At 39.4% G+C, this 20,192-nt stretch overlaps 1 protein-coding gene across 1 annotated transcript in view; it reads left to right on the top strand.

Annotated features, from left to right (window-relative positions):
- The window catches only part of DIAPH1 (diaphanous related formin 1), a 166,866-nt gene that overhangs the window by 49,841 nt on the left and 96,833 nt on the right, over positions 1 to 20,192 (top strand). Inside the window, exons 2-15 of the mRNA XM_042780699.1 lie at positions 2,200 to 2,226; positions 3,265 to 3,420; positions 6,502 to 6,603; positions 6,957 to 7,087; positions 7,283 to 7,369; positions 8,452 to 8,515; positions 10,305 to 10,444; positions 14,117 to 14,225; positions 14,683 to 14,793; positions 14,974 to 15,092; positions 15,779 to 15,895; positions 16,697 to 16,812; positions 17,697 to 17,761; positions 18,730 to 18,909. Of these exons, the coding sequence (XP_042636633.1) occupies positions 2,200 to 2,226; positions 3,265 to 3,420; positions 6,502 to 6,603; positions 6,957 to 7,087; positions 7,283 to 7,369; positions 8,452 to 8,515; positions 10,305 to 10,444; positions 14,117 to 14,225; positions 14,683 to 14,793; positions 14,974 to 15,092; positions 15,779 to 15,895; positions 16,697 to 16,812; positions 17,697 to 17,761; positions 18,730 to 18,909 (1,524 nt within the window). The remainder of the gene's footprint in view (positions 1 to 2,199; positions 2,227 to 3,264; positions 3,421 to 6,501; positions 6,604 to 6,956; positions 7,088 to 7,282; positions 7,370 to 8,451; positions 8,516 to 10,304; positions 10,445 to 14,116; positions 14,226 to 14,682; positions 14,794 to 14,973; positions 15,093 to 15,778; positions 15,896 to 16,696; positions 16,813 to 17,696; positions 17,762 to 18,729; positions 18,910 to 20,192) is intronic.

Here is a 20,192-nt window from a genome sequence, read left to right as displayed (position 1 = left end):
TGTGGGGCTGGTGCGGGATCGGGCAGTGTTTCGTTCTGCTGTGCATGGGGTCGCTATGAGTCGGAAACGACTCGACGGCACTTAACAACAACAACAGGTCATTTGAATTTAGAGCCTGTTCAATTCTCTGCCTTTTTTTTTTCTTCAAAGAGTCATATGTTGTTGTTGTTCTTAGGCACTGTTGAGTCATTTCCAGCTCGTATCTACCCTATGAACAACAGAATGAAACCTTGCCCAGTTCTGTACCATCCTCACAATTGTTGCCATACTTGAGGCCATCATCACAGCCACTTTGTCAATCCATCTCATTGAGGGTCTTCCCCCTTTTTTTGCTGACCCTCTACTTTCCCAGGAATGCTATCCTTCTTCAGGAATTGGTCCCTTCTGACCAATATGAGCAAAGTACTAAAGACGAAGTCTGACCATTCTTGGTTCTAAAGAATGATCTGGCTGTACTTCATCCAAGACAGATTTGTTAATTCTTCTAGCAGTCCATGGTATTTTCAGTATTCTTTGCTAAACCATAACTCAAATGCATCAGTTCTTCCGCAGTCTTGTGTATTCATTGTCCAGCTTTCACGTGTAGAGGAGGCTATTGAAAATACCATGGCTTGGGCCAGGCTTGCCTTAGTCTTCAAAGGAAGATTTTTGCTGTTGAATACTTTAAAGAGATCTTTTGCAGCATATTTGTCCAATGCAGTATATCGTTTAATTTCTTGACTGCTGCTTCCATAGGTGTTGATTGTGGATCCAAGTAAAATGAAATCCTTGACTACTTCAATCTTTTCTCTGGTCCAGTAAGCAGCATCATGATAAACAGTTGTGATGATTTTTGTTTTCTTTATGTTGAAGTGCAATCCACACTGAAGACTGTAGTCTTTGATCTTTATCAGTAAGTGTTTTAGGTCTTCTTCACTTTTAACAAGCAAGATTGTGTCATCTGCATTTTGCAGGTTGTTGATGAGTCTACCTCCAATCCTGATGCCATGTTCTTCTTCATATAGTTCAGCTTCTCAGATTGAATGTATATAGTAAAAGGATACAGTCCTGACACACACCTTTCCTGATTTTAAACCAGCAGTATTCTCTTACTCTGTTGGAATGATCTTCTCTCGTTCCATGTACAGATTTCTCATGAGCACAATTAAGTGTTCTGGAATTACCATTCTTCTCGATGCTATCCATAATTTGTTATGGTCCACACAGTCAACTGTTTTTGCATGGTCAATTAAACATAGGTGAACATCTTTCTGGTATTCTCTATATTCAGTCAAGATCCATCTGACATCAACAATGCTATCCCTACTCCACATCCCCTTCTGAGTCTGGCTTGAATTTCTGGAAGTTCCCTGTCAACATACTGTTACAATTGTTTTTTAATTATCTTCAGCAAAATTTTACTTGCTTATGATATTAATTATATTGTTCAATACTTTCCTCATTCTGTTGGATCACCTTTCTTTGGAACAGGCACAAATATGGATCTCTTCCAGTCAGTTGGCCAGGTATCTGTCTTGTAGATTTCTTGGACTAGATGAGTGAGCGCCTCCAGTGCTGCATCCATTTGTTGAAACATCTCAGTGATACCCGTCAATTCTTGGAGCCTTGTTTTTCACCAGTTCCTTCAGTGTAGCTTGGACTTCTCCCTTCAGTACCATCAGTTCTTGGTCATATTATCCTTCCGGAAGTGGTTGAACATTGACCAGTTCATTTTGGTCAATGACTGTGTATTCATTCTATCTTTTTGATGTATCCTGTATTGTTCAATATTTAGCCCATAAAATCCTTCAGTATTGCAACTCGGGGCTTGAACTTTTTCTTCAATTCTTTTAGCTTGAGAAATGGCAAGTGTGTCCTTCCCTTTTGATTTTCTAACTTCAGGTCTTTTCACATTTTATTATAACACTTTACATTGTCTTCTTGAGCGGCCCTTTGAAGTCTTCTATTCAGCTCTTTCACTTCATCATTTTTTCCCCATTCATTTGAACTACTCTCTGTTCAAGAGTTGTATGTTAGTGACCTTAAAACTTTTCCTGTCTTTTACTTAAAGGATTGTAGAAATCTTTTAACTTGCAGGAAATAGCTTAAGTCCCCTTTCAGCTTATTTTCTCCTCCCACCCTCTCTGGTGCTTGGGATGTTTCCCAATATTTCACTGATCTCTCTTCACTTTCTTTTCCCTTCTTTTTCCTGTTTCATAGACTTTGAAGCGGCTCATGGCAGATGAGGTAAGGAAATTTTGTTCAGCATGTGCATGTTCTAGCTTATTTCCTACACTATGATATTTACCAGTTGTCATAACCTTTGACTTTCTGTAACTTGTAATGGTGATATGGATTCTATTCCCAGAACGTCTCAAGGCTTTTCCTAACCCTTTGCTCTGCATTTGGCCCATTGCATGCATTTCCCTGACACACTCATCAGCTTCTAAGATTAGGCATGCTTGTTAAACTCTAACTTTTGGCCTGAGTGCCACTACTATTACTTGAAGCCCCACAGTTATTGAAGATATTTATATTATTTTCAGACATGTGGAGCTGATAAGCTGTAGCTTATTGGTGGCTCTTTTTGATAAGAGCAGCTGTACTTGGGGTTTGAGGAACGGTTCATGAGCATTTGTTTGACAGAGAGGTAGTATGTATACCTCTGACGTACGGTATAGTCTTAGTTGACTAGATGTTTTGAAAAGGGGATTTGTACTCATTTGAAGAGTATGTATTGAACTTTTACTGCCTTTATAAGCCAAGTGCTGTGCAATGTACAAAAGAATTAAAAGGAATGATTCCTGATTTTAAGGCATTTACTTGTTACCCTATATGATTTAGATCAACTAAAATCTAGTCATACTCAGTTCTTGAAGGGAGGGATCCTCTGGGGGACATGGCCACATTTATTATTAACTTGTTAGTGAGAAACAGAGAGGATATCTTACTGAGATATTTCTGCACATGAGATGCTTTCAACTCTATATTGTTAGAGATGGCTTAGACCTGGTGGGGAGTTCAAGGGCAAAGTTTTTCTTTTTAGAGAACTTTCAAATCTCAGTATGGTAGTTCTTTTATCTTTGGATGAAAATGAGAGTAGAGTCGGTCTACTAAGTTAGATATGAGGAAGAATAATTTTGCCTTTTCATGTCAAAGAGTGTTAAACTGCTCATGAACCAGAGGAGCCATGCATGTATGTGAGGTTAGAGGTTAGGTATTTGATGTGTGATTTTTTTTTTAATGAAAATGGAACACTGCTAATACTTTTTTTCTCTTTCTCAGCTGGAGAGATTTACCAGCATGAGAATTAAGAAGGAAAAGGAAAAGACCAATTCTGCTCAAAGAAATTCATCTGCATCTTATGGGGATGATCCCACAGCACAGTCATTGCAAGATGTTTCAGATGAGCAAGTGCTCGTTCTCTTTGAACAGATGCTGGTAAGTTTCACACCCCAAAACATTACTTCTTCCTAAAAATGCAGTATGGGCACAGTGAGCCTTTTTTTGTGCATGTTCCCTTTGACTAGCCCTTCATTACAGAGAATTCTAGGCTTCACAGGGAACTTTTTAATAATAATCCTGTTAACTAAGGTACTAGTTAGCATATACCATATACCAGTCCATGAAATTGTAATCCTTGTGTTAAAGCTTGGAAACATCTGATCACTCACCACCCTGTTTATGTTCTGCCACACTTTAGCCACAAAGACGTAGGGAGAGTGGACCAACTCATGTGATGTATGAGATAATCTCTGAGATAAGCCAGAATAAACAGAAATGTTGAAGCATTCACAGTGAGCTGTATACAAATAAGATATTTAGGAATGGAGAGTCATCATTTGCCCAAGGCTCTCTATTTGGTGGTAAATATGGAAAAGAGGATTCTGATGTTATAATCACTATAAAACATTTAAAGATTGTGGCTGAAGCCAGTTGAGTAATGAAGTGTACACAAATGTGACTTACCTTGCTGTTCTTAGTGAGGATGAGACATACTAGTGATTTAAAAAAAAAAAAAAAACCCCTGCCATTGAGTCAATTCCAACTCATAGTGATCACCACTGGGTTTCCAAAGCTGTAAAACATTTAAAGATTGTGGCTGAAGCCAGTTGAGTAATGAAGTGTACACAAATGTGACTTACCTTGCTGTTCTTAGTGAGGATGAGACATACTAGTGATTTAAAAAAAAAAAAAAACCCACTGCCATTGAGTCAATTCCAACTCATAGTGATCACCACTGGGTTTCCAAAGCTGTAAATCTTTACAGAAGTAAGTTACCTCATCTTCCTCCACGGAGCAGCTGGTGGGTTTAGAACCGCTTCTGCTTAGTAGCCAAATGCCTTAGCCACTATGCTACCACTTCTCCTTACATAAGTGATGAGTCTTAGAAAGTTTTAAGTATTTGCTTATAAGGTTTCATAAGACCAGTATATTGTATAGATATATGGTTATATACTCAAATAGAGATTAGTGGCACATCTGACTTAATTAAAAGCATGGGCTTTAGAGGTAGTAGATCTGGATTCAGATCTCCTCAGCCCAGCCACCTAGCTCTAACATTAGATAACCCTTTCATGTAAACTCTTTCATGTAAGCTAAGAATGATACAGCCTACCTTATAAGATTATATATGGTTAACAAAGGGCCTGGCACATAGTAAACACTCAACTGCTACTACTGTTTTTCATTAAAGTGTTTGGTTTGTTTCTTAACATTCCAAGTGCATTAAGAGCCAGGTTTGCTCTGTCAAGACACTCTTTTGACCTTACATTGCAAATTTAAATGTCTTTTTGACCAGGCAAGTAGCATACATAAGCAGAGTTTTGAACTATTTTGAATCAATTTAGTCATGGCAAATGAAACAAAATCAGAGCAGACCCAAATTTTTAAAATTTGGTTGAAGCAGGGTAGGAAAACTGAGTAGAAGCCCTGGAGTGGGAGGCTCAGAAGAGGCCTAGTGAGCCCTTTCAGGGGCCTGATGCAGGAGACTGGATTATTACCAGGACTGTAGAGTGATACACATTCAGGGCAGCGTGGTCATTCAGTGCCATCTTTGTGTTTGTGTTGTTTGTGACTCTGCTAGTCCAGAGATTTGGTTACTATGCTATACTGCCCTTGTTTTCTAAGGGGGAGATTAAGTTTCTAGCAGTGCTTCCGCCCCTGATTTTTCTGTTCTGGTTACCATTCCAGTTATCATTCTGATTCACCTACATTTTATAAATTTGAGTCAGTTCCAGTTTTACATCACTGGTCATGACTAAACCAGGAAGAACCAATTCAAAGCCTAGTAAATAAGTTAAATAGGTCGATGGAAGATGATGGAAAAGTAGAGGAGACATGTAAATTCAAGACCTTTTGGCATTTTTGTTAGAAAGGGCAGTCACAACTGCATTTCAAATAGACAACTCAGTTGCAGCAGATTATGGCATTCCAGTAGGGAATGCTCGCTCAGTAGGACCGGATATTTGTTATTCAAAAGAAGCCAGAAATCTGTATTTTTATGTGAAACATCCCAAATTTAAAATGTTGAGCTAGCCAAGCAAAACACTTCATCTTTGGATCAGGTGACTGAGGGCTACTACCATTTTGCAACTTCTCTGTTCAAATTACCTGCAAAAGGAAAAAAGTCAAATTGAGTCAGAAAAGCTTCTGATTATTATTGTTACTCAAAGACAATGATGCCTTCATCCCCCTCCCCCAATAAGAAGTAGACTACTATATCAACAATTTTTTTCCTATACTTTGCTGATTTCAAATAATATTCTAGGCTTGTTAGGGTTAAACTTGTATTCACTAAAGTACTGGGCTCAGACACATGGTTATACTTACCATAAGCTCAAGTAGAGCCGTTTCCCCAACAAAACACCAAATTATGTCTGTGGAGGGGCTTTTGCTATTTCACAGAGTTTTCAATTCCTCGTGGGAAAGGAGTTTGTATAGGACAGAGTTAACCAGGGGTAATGGGTGTTTAGGCCCTGAAGATGATGCAAATTTTGCTGGTATTTGTATCGTGCCAGTCATCCAGTGCTTCATTCTGACAGAGGAAGGTTATTAATGCCCATCGTCAGTACAAAGATATTGTGTATTTTTCTTTCAATGATAGAAAACAAATTTTTAATCTACATTAAGTGTCCAATTTTATTTGGAAAAAAAAAAAGATGAGAAGGTATATGTATATAGGGATTTATACTAAAATGTTAAATTTATCCCTAAGGAATTTCAGCAGTTTGAACCCATCAGCTGCTCTGCAGGAGAAAATTGAAGCGGACTGCTTCTGTATTGATAACAGCTTTGGGAACCTTATGGGGCAGTTCTACTCTGTCTTACAGCATCACTATGATTTGGAATTGACTCAGTTGCAGTGGGTTTGGTTTGGTGGGTAATGGTTTAAATCTCTAGAAATCAGGAAAGTTATTTATTCAATAAGCGTTTAACATACCTCTTTACTAGGAATACTAAATATGACAGTGAAAACCTATAAGGCATTTGAGGCAATTTTGTTTTTTCTCCATCTGCTAGCTGGATATGAACCTGAATGAGGAGAAACAGCAACCTTTGAGGGAGAAGGACATTATCATCAAGAGAGAGATGGTGTCCCAATACTTGCACACCTCTAAGGCTGTGAGTCTTGGGGCAGTTATCCATGACATGGGAGACTATGCCCTTATCCTTGGACCTGCTTGTTTTGTGAATTTTATATAACATTTTATATCTCCACCCATTCTATTTCATTCTAGTGTATAAGCATATTCATTTTTACTCTTACTTGAAATACCACTCTTATATACTTTTTGCCTAATTAATCTTCATGAAGTATGTATGGGTAATGGGATGAGGAATTCTCAGTCTCACATAGTTTGGTGATATGTGTGATGGATGTCTGCTTGGTATTATTTAAACTGTAGTGACTAACATTAGTCCCCACTTTATGACTGGATCCAGTGTTTACTAATCTCTGTATGCCCCCTGTCTAGGGCATGAGCCAGAAGGAGAGCTCTAGGTCTGCCATGATGTACATTCAGGAGTTGAAGTCAGGCTTGCGGGATATGGCCCTGCTCAGCTGCCTGGAGTCTCTTCGTGTTTCTCTCAACAACAACCCTGTCAGGTGAGAATTCAGAGAAACTAGCAGGAGTCAGAGCCCAGCATTGGAGTTCACTGAAGATTAAAGGTCAAAGGAGTCGAGGAAGCATGAAAATGGTCTGGTTTTAGAGTAAAGAGTTGCTAGGATAAACTTTTTTTTTTTTCATGAAAAAGTATTGATTTGATTTGATGTTGCATTGTCTTTGTGTGTCCCTTACAGTTGGGTGCAAACATTTGGTGCTGAGGGCCTAGCCTCCTTATTGGACATCCTTAAACGACTTCATGATGAGAAAGAAGAGATTTCTGGGTGAGAACTTCAAAGTCTTGGCATCTTCTAGATGGTAGTAGGAGATTTTCTGAAAAAGAAAATAGCAGTTAAATATAAAGTAATGAACTAGGTGAATATGTTGTTAGATGACAGTGGGGTTTATCAGAAGGGTGGCTAGAGGATGAATGATGATTATAAATACAAAAAAAGGAGGAGCTTAAGTTTCAAGGTGAATAACATGAGATACATAGCACATAAGATTATAAGTCTCTAAATTTTCACTGAAAACACAATCAAATAGTATATTAAAAAGAAAAAAAGATTAGCTGTTGGTTGATCTATTCTTTTCCCTCATCTTCTCTTTTTAACCTCATTTTAACTGGTTTACTTCAAACCATTTGCTTTTTTCTAGAATCAGAATGGTCTCCTTATATGCAAGTAGAATAACTGCTCAGAATAAACCTTATGTTTCAATTTTTTACATTAAAAAAAAAAAGATTAATAGTTTCCCAGCAGGTTCTTATCCAGTCTGGAAATAGGCTCCGATTTAGTCCAGAGCTGCCCTATAATGTGGTCTGGGTCATATCTCCTTTGGAGGTGTTACAATATACTTGATTTGTTTCTTGGTTTAGATCTATCTTTATAGTGTTCTTCAGCTGGAGTAATCTGAGGATACCTTGAACTGTTTTAGGCTACATTGAAGCCAGCCTGAACCAAAGTGATTTCTTTACTTTTTGGGGGATCTTTCTGAAATAATTCAGAGCCTGGACCTTTTGCATCTACACTCTCAGACTTGAAGCCTTTGATTTAGTGAGGCAGGCAATAATAGATGGGATGTTATCCTGATAGCATTTAGTACTTAGGAGCCTAGGGAAAGTAAAAGGGAAGGTTTTAATGTAAAATTAAATCCTTGGATTGAGAGTGAATTTGCCAGAGGCCTTTGATGGTGGGTTCTTGAGCCCTATTTGTTGCCAGTTCTTTCAGAGTGAAGTGTTATGGGCCAGACTTTATTCACCTACCACTTGGGGTGTATCTATAATCCTTGTTTGCAAGATTGAAATGTCAAATGGGAAAAGGGTATGAAATAAAAGGACTTCGCTGATTATGTCTTCTACCTGCAGAAGCTATGATAGCCGTAACAAGCATGAGATCATTCGCTGCTTGAAAGCTTTTATGAACAACAAGGTGAGCTTTTTACCATTCTCATTTCAATCCCCATCTTTCTTGATTTCCGGTCTTTCCCTGCTATTGGCAAACCCACAAAAATTTGAATGAATATGAATATGAGGTTTAAGACTTCTAGCTCTCTCTTTTAGTATTGTAACTGTTTTTTTTTTACTTTAAATTTTTATTGTGATTTGGGTGAAAGTTTACAGAGCAAATTCATTTTCCATACAGCAGTTCGTACACATTTTGTTTCATGACATTGACTGCAGTTCCCCCACCATGTTAACAGCTCTCTTTCCACTTCCTCCCTGTTGTTACCTCTTCCCTGTGTCCTTTTATCCTATGCATTCCTGCCCCCTGAACTCTCTCCCTGTGCAAACACTGCCTTTCTGTTTTCCCACGATTGATTGCTCCAAGGAGTGTATCTTCTACCTGATGTAAACATTCACCCTATGTGCCTGTCTGTTGTTTGGCTGGGAGCCACGGAAGTAAGTTCAGTTCCAAACCTGAAGGGTAACTAGGGGCCATGGTCTCAGGGGTCTCAACAGGTACTATCACACCAGTAAACTTGGTCTTTTTTTTTTTATGATTTTGAGTTTTGTTCCACATTGTTCTCCCACTCTATCCAGGATCTCCTGCACTGATCCCTTTCTGAGTGGTTGATAGCGGTAGCTGGGTACCATCTAGTTCTTCTGGTCTCATGGTCATATAGGCTGAGGTTCACATGGTCTGCTAGTCCCTCCCTTGGACTAATTGTTTCCATGTGTCTTTAGCTTTCTTCATTCTTCCTTGCTCTAGATGAGGCATCTAGATGGCCACTTGCAAGCTTTTAAGACACCAGTCACTACTCACTACAGTAGGGTGTCAAACAATGTTTTTGTGTAGTGTGTTATGCCAGTTGAGCTTGATGTCATCTGGTCCTGAGCCCACAAGTCCAACTACTCACTCCCTCAGGGTAGCTGGCAGTGGCCAAGAAGTTACTATAATTTGCCCCTTGTTAGCTCTATTATATATTTGGTCATTCCTACAGCACATACAAATATGTATGTAGAAATCTCATCTGCCAGTCTTATATATGGTCATTATAACTGTTTTCCATTGCCAAATACGCATGCTTCTTTGGGACACACACACACACACACACACACACACACTTCTAAACTCTTGCTTCAAAGAGTAGGCTCAATTTTCTTTCTTTTTTCCATACTTTTTATTACTAAATCTTGAATTTTCTGACCTGTAGATACTGTTTTTGGAAGGATTGCTTTGTTCTCTGCTTGTCGTTTTGCTTTTCTTCCAGACTGATTGTATTTTAAGATTTTTTCATCTTTTTTGGCTGTTTAGTATTTAAAAGATTTTCCTCAAGGAGCCCCTGAGTACAAATTGGGAGCTCTGGTGGCGTCGTGCATATGGCATTTGGCTGCTAACCAGAAGGCTGGCAGTTCAAATCCACCAGTCACTCCTCGGAAGGAAGGTTGGGCAATCTACTGCTGTAGTGATAACCATCTCGGAAACCCATGAAGGGGTCGTTATGAGTCGGATCTGACTTAATGGCAGTGGGTTTGATTTTTTTGGTTTGAGTACAGATTTATTTCTCACTGTTACTATTCCACTTGATTTTTATTTTTTTGCATTAAGAAGAGATGTTTGTTCTTGGAAATCGGAATTATATTGTGTCTATTAGAAAATTATTTTCCTATGCTCATTTCTCTTTAGCTATATTAGGGTAGGTGTTCTGCCCCTAAACCTTGTCCCTGGTTAGATTCTGTCATCTTGAACCCTCTCTTCTCTCTTCTTGTCTTACCAGTTTGGAATCAAGACTATGTTGGAGACAGAAGAGGGAATACTGCTGCTGGTTCGAGCCATGGATCCTGCCGTCCCGAACATGATGATTGATGCGGCTAAGCTGCTCTCTGCTCTCTGTATCCTACCACAGCCAGAGGACATGTAAGTGATTGGAATCATTTCTCTCTTCTCCGTCTTCTTTACCATCTTCTCTACACTAAAGGAAAACTGAGTTGCTTCGGTGTCCTCTTGGTCTTAAGTACTAGATGATAATTACATCTCTTCCCAAAAGTGAAAATTGTTGACTCTTAATATTTAAGAAAGATCTCTAAGTGACAGAGGCTGTCCTGAGTCTACCACTGGTTATCAGAGGTATAACAGGTATTAGGTATATCTTCTACCAAAAACCAAACCCACTGCCATCAAGTCAATTCTGACTCATAGTGACCTTGTAGGATAGAGTAGAACTGCCCCATATGGTTTCCAAGTTTGTAAATCTTTATGGAAGCAGACTGCTTCATCTTTCTCCCATGGAGTGGCTGGTGGGTTCAAATTACAGACTTTTTCATTAGCAGCCGTATGCTTTAACCACTGAACCACCAGAACTCCTGGATCTCCATTAATGTTCGTATTAACTACTTTTTTTTCCCTCCTAATTCAGAAGTAATACAACAGTATATTTTCTAAATTCAGACAATAATAGAAATACACCAAAAATCCAAACTCACTGCTGTCAAGTTGGAGCCGACTTAAAGCGACCCCTCCTTGGGTTTCCGAGGCAGTATCACTATGGAAGTAGATTGCCCAATCTTCCTTCTAAGGAGTGGCTGGTGAGTTTGAACCACCAGCTTTCTGGTTAGCAGTCAAATGCCCTAGGCACTACGCCACCAGAGCTCTCAATAGAAGTATATACAGTAAAGCAACCTCATCCCTTCACCAAATCCTACTCTGCAGAAGTTACTGGCTTGGTATAATCTCATAGATCTTTTTCTAAGCATAGGCAAATTACTATATTTCCTTGGTTCTAAGACATATTCTGCCACCCCAAAAGATGGTATTTTAAAGCTTAGAAAAGTGGCTAATACCTATAAAACCAATCACATATATAGATTACTTTTGTAGAGGGATTTGGTTTAACTCAAACTGAATCATACCATACATTTTTTTTTCTACTTGTTTTCTTTTTATTTAACAGTAGATCTAAGACATCCTTCTCTGTCAGTACTTATTATCTTTAGTAGTTATTCAGCATTTCACAGCATATATGTACCATAATTTATTTAACAATTCCCCAATCGCTAGACTTTAGGTAGACTTTTTTTCCCAACAGATTTTGGCTCTTGCTCTAGATGATAAGAATTTCTCATATTACAAATAAAATTATAATGAATATTCTTCCAGATGTACTATTTCACATCTATGGATAGATTTCTAGAAGTAAGCTGTGTTAGACTGCGTTCTCTAGAGAAACAAAAACCAGCAAAGCTTATATAAAGAGAGAGAGAGAGAAGAAAATGGCTCACACATGTATAGAAGCCGGCAAGTCCAAAGTTCCTGGATCAAACATCAAGCTGGGGGCTTTTCCTGGCTCCTGCAACCGCAGGGGCTGAGGAGCTCAAGGCTGGCAGGCAGTACACCAGCTGTTGACGTCAACAAATGATGAATCCAAGATCTCCAGGCCGAACAGTGAACTGCTCACTCACGGACAGTTGTAGACAGCACAACAGAATCCCAATCCACAGAAGAATGTCTCTCTTCCCAAGATGTCCCTTGATGTACTGGAAGCAGGCCACACCCCTGGGGAAACTCCCCTTCAACAGATTGGCCACTCAGAACATAGTCATCCCATCCCATCATGGGAACAACCACATAGAACTGGGGTCCAGCCAAGTTGACACACAGCTCCAACTATCACATTCCACCCCTTGTCAACTTGGGAGTCGTACACATCTTCTTAACCATATATAATCTCTAAATAAGGACAATTATAAAGTCATATTTGTGCCTAACATGATATGCTAACACATGTACAACCAAAACACGTTAACCTTATTTGCATTTCACAGTTCATAACAGAAGGAAACAAAAATATTTGATACACATATACAATGAAGAAATATAATGATCACAGTCCTCGTTTCTGCAGCTGGTCATGTGGTCGTAGCTGATATTCAGAACTACCTTCTTCCACCACCCATTCTGTATTTCCCTTGCTCTCAGCAAGCACCTCAGCTGGTCGTGGTTCTTTGCCTGGTGGGATGACCCAAACCTTCATTCCTGAAGGGTCTGGGATGTTAGCAGTCATATCAGAATTGGGTTGCTGTAATTTTCCATTGACTTTAATCACAGGGCATGGTAGTACTAAAAGACGTCCTAAAGAATCTCCTGGATTCCAGACATACTCATCTTTACCTCCATTATGTAAAGCTACCCCAATTTCCCCTTGGTAATCAGAATCTATCACACTAGACAGTACAGTAATGCCCTTCTTTGTCTGATGATCCAGAGGCATGAGGAAGCCAAAATGGCCGGGTGGCATTCTTAATTTCCAGTTCAATGCAATCAGTATTGTGTCTCCAGGTGGGAGTGTTCCTTCCTTTGGGACTAAGATCTCCAGACCTGCAGAGCATAGGGTAGCAGGGACAGGAAGCAAAAATTTTTTGAGTGGGTCACTAGGGGTAATAGTGAGTGGTACCACTCCTGTTTCCACCCCTTGGTTCCTGGACCCATGAATCCTGGCTATTGGAGAAACAGAACCATATATTGGGCACTGGTTTAGAGCATATACAGCCTCCTGGAGAACATTGCCCCAACACTTTAAGGTATTGTCACCTAGCTGGCGCCGTATTTGTGTTTTTAAGAGGCCATTCCATCATTAATTTTCCCACCTCATGCCACAGAGTAGCAAGGCCCTCTACTAACAGACACAGGGTCGCTAGTGTCTTTAAGATTAATCAAACTGGAGAACCAATCTAGGAAGCCCATTCTTATGATTTTGTCTCTCTAGAACCACTCCCGGTACCAAATGTGTTAGACTGGGTTCTCTAGAGAAACAAAAACCAGCAAAGCTTATATATATAGAGAGAAATTTATCTTAGGAAAATGGCTCACACATGTATAGAAGCCGGCAAGTCCAAAATTCCTGGATCAAACGTCAAACTGGAGGCTTTTCCTGGCTCCTGCAACCGCAGCGGCTGAGGAGCTCAAGGCTGGCAGGCACACTGGTTGTTGATTCCAACGAATGACGGATCCAAGATCTCCAGGCCGAACAGTGAACTGCTCACTCACAGACAGTTGTGGGCAGCACAACAGAATCCCAATCCACAGAAGAATGTCTCTCTTCTCAGGATGTCCCTGGATATACTGGAAGCAGGCCACACCCCTGGGGAAACTCCCCTTCAACAGATTGGCCACTCAGAACACAGTCATCTGATCCCATCATGGGAACAACCACACAGAACTGGGGTCCAGCCAAGTTGACACACAGCTCCAACTATCACATAAGCCTATTATTATATGCATTAAAAATGGATTAGTACAGTTAAATGGCCCTCCAAAAGTCATGCAAATTTATAATTTATAGAATTGGGGTATTATGGTATCTCTGGATAGGAATCCAGGGATGGGTTTTGGGAGTGCATTTTTCTGAAGAGATGGCTAACTTAGCTTTCAGCAGATTCTGTCCCCTGCGCTAGATGTTGAGAGGAATAATGTGAGAAATTTGAAGCATAGGTAATGTTCTATTTCCTAAGTTGTCTGTGCCCCATTACTTCCTATTACTTACTCATGTCTGTGCACCTGGACAGTTCTCTCCTTTTCCTTTCTCTTGTGCAGGAATGAGAGGGTTTTGGAGGCAATGACAGAAAGAGCTGAGATGGATGAGGTGGAACGTTTCCAGCCGTTGCTGGATGGATTAAAAAGTGGGACCTCCATTGCACTCAAGGCATGTATATCCCCTGAAACCAGGCCCAAGAATAGAATTCAAGATGAAAGGACTTAAGCTCATTTGACCTTTTAATAGAATCCATGGAGTGATTCCCAATTCTGTATTTTATATTTCAGAATTTGTTCTGAAGGGAAAATGATTAACCTTCTCTCTAAGAAATCAGAAAAACTGTTTTTTATTCATTATAAGATGGAAAAAGTCATGATATCTGTTTATAAACTAGGAAAACCAAGTAAACCAAGTATAACATCAAATCTTCAGAATCATTTAGAGCTCTGAACTCTCTAAACCTATGCTCAAACTAGGCATCATGACTCTAGTGGAAAGTCATTCTTACAGTTTTTGTACTTCATCTTCTACTTATATCTGGACGCCTCAGAATGCATGTAAAGAGAGTGGAATCTTGATCTCTAGGAATTAGCATTGACTTAATTGTTCAAGTTTCTTATTTTAGGTGGGTTGCCTACAGCTGATCAATGCCCTCATCACACCAGCTGAAGAACTTGATTTCCGAGTTCACATCCGAAGTGAACTGATGCGCTTGGGACTGCATCAAGTGTTGCAGGTAAGATGTAACACTTCATCATTAGAAAGACTGGACTGGTTCATTTCTGCTTCTATAGCCCGAGACATCTCTGGGGTAACTTCAGTTTTCAATTTAAAAACTAGATGGAAAGGTTTGGGTTTGTAGCCATATAGGACACTTCTGGGTCCCCTGACTCTTCTACTTTTTTGTCATTGACAGGACCTTCGAGAGATTGATAATGATGATATGAGAGTACAGCTAGCTGTGTTTGATGAACAAGGGGAAGAAGATTCCTATGATCTAAAGGGACGTTTGGATGACATTCGTATGGAGATGGAATATCCTTTTACTGACTGGGGTCAAGACAAATGAGACATTTGTTCTGTTAGTTACAGATCCTGAATGGAGTGATGTGTCTTGAAGGGGGGTGGGTGTGTGATAACTTTGAATAGGTTATGTGTCTTCTCAGTAGGTAAGACAGGTTCCTTTTTATTACTGTTAGTCTTATTTACCTTGACATGGATCAGAGAAATCAGTAAAGATGATCTGAGCGTTAGTCAACATGGAAACAGCCATCAAAGTTAAAATAGACTTCTTGGAGCATGATAACTTAGCTTATTAATATGTAGAACTGATTTTTGGAGAACATATACAAGTCAAGGAGTGGAGTTGTAATTTGTTTTCTTGTATGTGTCCCTGAAACTGAAAGAAGGAATAATTTGGTCACCTATTGGGATTTGCCACAAATGACTTTGAGGCAGTTATCTTTTAGTTTATATACTGCATGATTTTCAAGCCAATTACTAGGAATCCTCTCTCCCTTTACCACCCAACTTACTGGTCATTTAACCAAAGGAGGTTTATAGATAGAGCTTAAAGTTTCTAGTGATGGTTGTAGGAGGAAGCTATTAGAGTAGAAATGGCATCTTGCTACTTTTTCCCAGCTTCTCCAAGAGTTGGGTAAGCCATCTGTCACAGGTAGTTTTTAAATATATCCTTTCCTTAGCCCTTTCCCCTTTTCCACTGACTTCAGTGAAGTGTTCCAGATTCTCTTAAACACAGTGAAGGATTCAAAGGCAGAGCTATACTTCCTGTCCATCCTGCAGCACCTGCTCTTGGTCCGAAATGACTATGAGGCCAGGTAAGATGAAATGCCTGAGAAGTTTTGAATATGAACCTAAATAACAAAAAAAAAAAAAAAAATGCCATTGAGTCGATTCAGACTCCATAGCAACTCCATTGGGTTTCCAAGGCTGTAAATCTTTTACGGAAGTAGATCGTGCCATCTTCTTTCTGCAGAGTGGCTGATGGGTTTGAACCACTGATGTTTTGGTTAGCAGCCAAGTGGCTTATCCACTACACCACCAGAGCTCCATGAACCTAAATAGAGAGAGCAGAATTCTTTAAAGATCGTTCTATAAAGGGGAAAAGAAAAGATGAACACAAAAAATTAAGTTTCACTTATAGTAACAGGTAAAGAGGGAGTAGTCAGGTGTTCCTTTAATCCATCTGAAGGGCATCCCTGTGGATCAGAGTATATGAGGTGAGATGCCCTTCTTCTTTTCTTTTTTTTAAAGATGGCAAAAAGAGGTGACAATTTAGAATCCCTTCTAGTTGCATAGAAATGGAGATTCAGCTATAATACTGTCCATCACAGGAAGGATTAAACACAGGTTATTGAATGGGAAAAGATTGGCACTAGGAAGCAGATAGCAGGAATTTTTGATTATGTGGAATAGATGGGGTAGCTGATAGGGAAGAGGGATATTTCTTAGCATGGTTGTCATATTTCTGTTAAATTTACAAAAAGATCTTTTCCAGAATACTTACCTCATATATTTCTCTATTATCATCAAAGCAATTAATTTTTCTCAATCTTGGAATACTTCTTAAAATTATATTTTTGTTTTCCTATGATATCCTTGTTTTGTTTCTTCTGTAGACCACAGTACTATAAGTTGATTGAAGAATGTATTTCCCAGATAGTTCTGCACAGGAATGGGGCTGATCCTGACTTCAAGTGCCGGCACCTCCAGATTGATATTGAGGGGTTGATTGGTAAGCATGCTCTTACCCAACTCCTCAAAAAATTGCTTCTAGCTTTCCTTTTACATCTTCTGTTGAAAATTTCAGAGATGATACATTTTCAGTGTTTTCACATTGCACCAAGTGTTTTCACTTTTGCCCTTTCTTAGGTCTGTGCTACGAATATATAGACCTTTAGTTTATTTCTACGTAAATGTCACATTTTGCAGGAACTTCAGCTGTGACTCCTACTGATCTCAGAGAGTCATAAATATTATATGTCAGCGTTCTTCATGCCACCCAGTATAGTAACCTTACTGCTTAAAAATATTTAGAAATTTTATGTTGAGTATAATTGAAAGTTTCATTTATTTGTCTAGTGCAGAACATTAAGAAGGATAATGAAAATAACCAGAAGGACAGAAGACTGAACTTTGGTTATATAAGAAGGGCTTAGGTAGTAAAAGGGAAAGATAGATATCTTAGTTGTCTGGTGCTACTATAACAGAAATAACCACAAGTGGGTGACATTAACAAACAAATTTATTTTCTCACTGTTTAAGAGGCTAGAAGGATGCCGATTCTAGGGGAGGGCTTCCTTTCTCTCTTAGCTCTGGAGGACAGTCCTTGTCTCTTCTGAGCTTCTGCTCCTAGGTGATCATCTTGTGGCTTGGAATCTCTCTTCTCATTTCTGCTTCTAGTTTGCTTGTTTTATCCCTTTTATATCTCAAAAGAGATTGATGTAAGACACACCCTACACTAATCCTGTCTCATTAACGTAACAAAGACCACCAGTTCCCAGATGGGATTATAACCACAGACATAGAGGTTAGGATTTGTGATATATATTTTTGGGGCACACGATTCAATCCATAACAATAGAATTGGGAGCTTTACTTACTAACTTTTCTTTTCAGATCAAATGATTGATAAAACAAAGGTGGAGAAATCTGAAGCCAAAGCTACAGAGCTGGAGAAAAAGGTGCGTGTGAGACATCAGAAAAGTTTATTTGGGGTATATCTAGCTTTCTTTGAGGATTATGGTCTTGTTACCCTATGAGACAGTTACAGTCTGTGGTATTATGAAGGCATTCAGCACACCATAGTTGTTCCTAGGGCAAAGTCTTTCCAGTGTAGTTTACTCAGTGGGGAGGGTGATGTGGCTCTGAACATGAACAGCTAATGGTGGGCTCATACAGTTCTTGGGCCCCTGTTAAGAAGGGAAAGATAAATGATACTCTTATGTCATAGTGATGGCTCTGTCAGGTTTGCTTGGCATCTTGGGCCTCTTAGCCTTAGAATAAGAGGAACTGGAATATGTCTGTGTTTTGTGTTCTCTTTTTCTCTTCAGTTGTTAAGGACTATTACTGTGATCGATACAGCTTCTTGATCCTGAAGACTATTGACTGTAACACCACAGCTGTCCTAGTTAAATGTCTTTAAAGCTTTAGGTTTTTTAGTATAATTGCAAAAGTAAGGAGACCATGGAAATTGTCCCCCTCTCCTTCCATCTTGATTTTAAGGTCAAAATGTTGTTGTTGTTGTTGTTATGTGCCTTCGAGTCGGCCCCAACTCATAGCGACCCCTCCTCGGGTTTCCAAGGCAGTATCACTACGGAAGTAGGATTGCCCAACCTTCCTTCCGAGGAGTGGCTGGTGGGTTTGAACCGCCAGCTGTCTGGTTAGCAGGCAAGTGTCTTAGCCACTATGCTACCAGAGCTCCCAAAATAATATGGAACGCTTCATGAATTTGCATGTCATCCTTGTGCAGGTCAAAATAATGGTAAAATAATGGTACACTTTTTCCCAAGCATTGTCTGAGATAGATATTGGTCAGTGAATTCTATAGATCAACTGTTAGCCCAAAACAGTAAATTACGAAGACTAAGACTTGTCTTTTTTTGTGTGAGATGAAGAGCTTGTTGAGAGCCTGATTTCCTTTCTTCTTTAGCTGGACTCAGAGTTAACAGCCCGACATGAGCTACAGGTAGAAATGAAAAAGATGGAAAGTGACTTTGAGCAGAAGCTCCAGGACCTTCGAGGAGAGAAGGAAGCATTGGATACTGAAAAGCAGAACATTGCCACAGAGAAACAGGACTTGGAAGCAGAGGTGGCTCAGCTCACAGGAGAGGTAAAGTCTGAGCAGGGAAGGCTGAGTGGTCATTCATTAAGTGTCCTCATATCCTCAGGATTAGCACATCTTGGAATAGGAGTTAGTCAATTCACTCTTGCAGAGCAGTCAGTACTAATAAGTAATCTAGTTAGATATTGCAAATTTTTCAAATCATTAACTTCATTTTGTTTAGTTTTATTTTGGGGGTAATACATACAATATAGAAGTCAGACAATACAGAAAAACAAAGAAGAAAATTAGTCACAGTATCACCCAAAAATAAAGGTTATAGCCTTCTAAAAAAGTTAGGAGTAAAGACTAAATAAACCATTCACAAATCAACTAATTTTGGCTTATTTTACTCACTTCTGGACAAATTTATTCCCCCATACTCTCTCCAGTTATAATTATTTGAATGACTCTATGATAGCTGATAACTTGATTACTTGTGTGGTCATATAATTAGAGCATGTATGTTAATTGTCCAACTGAAACATTTGATTTACTTGACCTTTGCATTTTATAAGGAGCTCTGGTGGTGCAGTGGTTAAGTTGCTAACCAAAAGGTTGGTGATTCAAACTGTAATAAGGGAAACTCATTGCTGTTGAGTAGATTTCAACTCATAGCAAACCCTCCTTGGGTTTCTGAGGCGGTATCTCTACAGAGGTAGATTACCCAATCTTCCAGGAGTTGTTGGTGGGTTTGAACTGCCAGCCTTTTGGTTAGCCGTCAAAATGCCTTAGGCACTATGCCACCAGAGCTCCTGTAATAAGAGAAAGAGAGATCCCAAATTCAAACAGTTCTAATAGAGACACTTTTATTAAGCCTTGGACAGAACAAGGACAGTCATCCTGGATAAGGGAAACCATCAGCCTGAGAAAGTGGAATGAGTCCACCGAGTCATGGCCATGTGGCTGATTACATTGATTTTTAAAAAGGGAGAATCATCACAAAATCATGATGGGTGGTAGACAGATTCATCACTGTTACAGGCGGGACTACAGAAGCAGGGAAAAGACCCTGATTGGGATTAAAGACAGGAAAGGGTTACAGGATTGGTTCTGGCTAGGTAGTAAGGATAGGCTGTGACCATGCAGCCTGAGTCTTTTTTTTTTTTTTTTTTAAAATGCATTTATAATTCTTAGGGAGATAATGGGTTAATGTCTTATACACTTTTCGAGACTAATGATATAAATGTATAAATGTGTTGTTGTTGTTGTTTGCCATCGAGTCTGCCCCGACTCATAGCGACCCCTCCTTGGGTTTCCGAGGCAGTATCACTACGGAAGTAGGATTGCCC

This window comes from Orycteropus afer, unplaced genomic scaffold (genome assembly GCF_000298275.1).
Source record: "Orycteropus afer afer isolate SDZICR_OR568_19922 unplaced genomic scaffold, OryAfe1.0 scaffold00056, whole genome shotgun sequence".
NCBI lineage: Eukaryota > Metazoa > Chordata > Mammalia > Tubulidentata > Orycteropodidae > Orycteropus > Orycteropus afer.
This window is presented reverse-complemented; position numbering and strand designations above follow the sequence as displayed.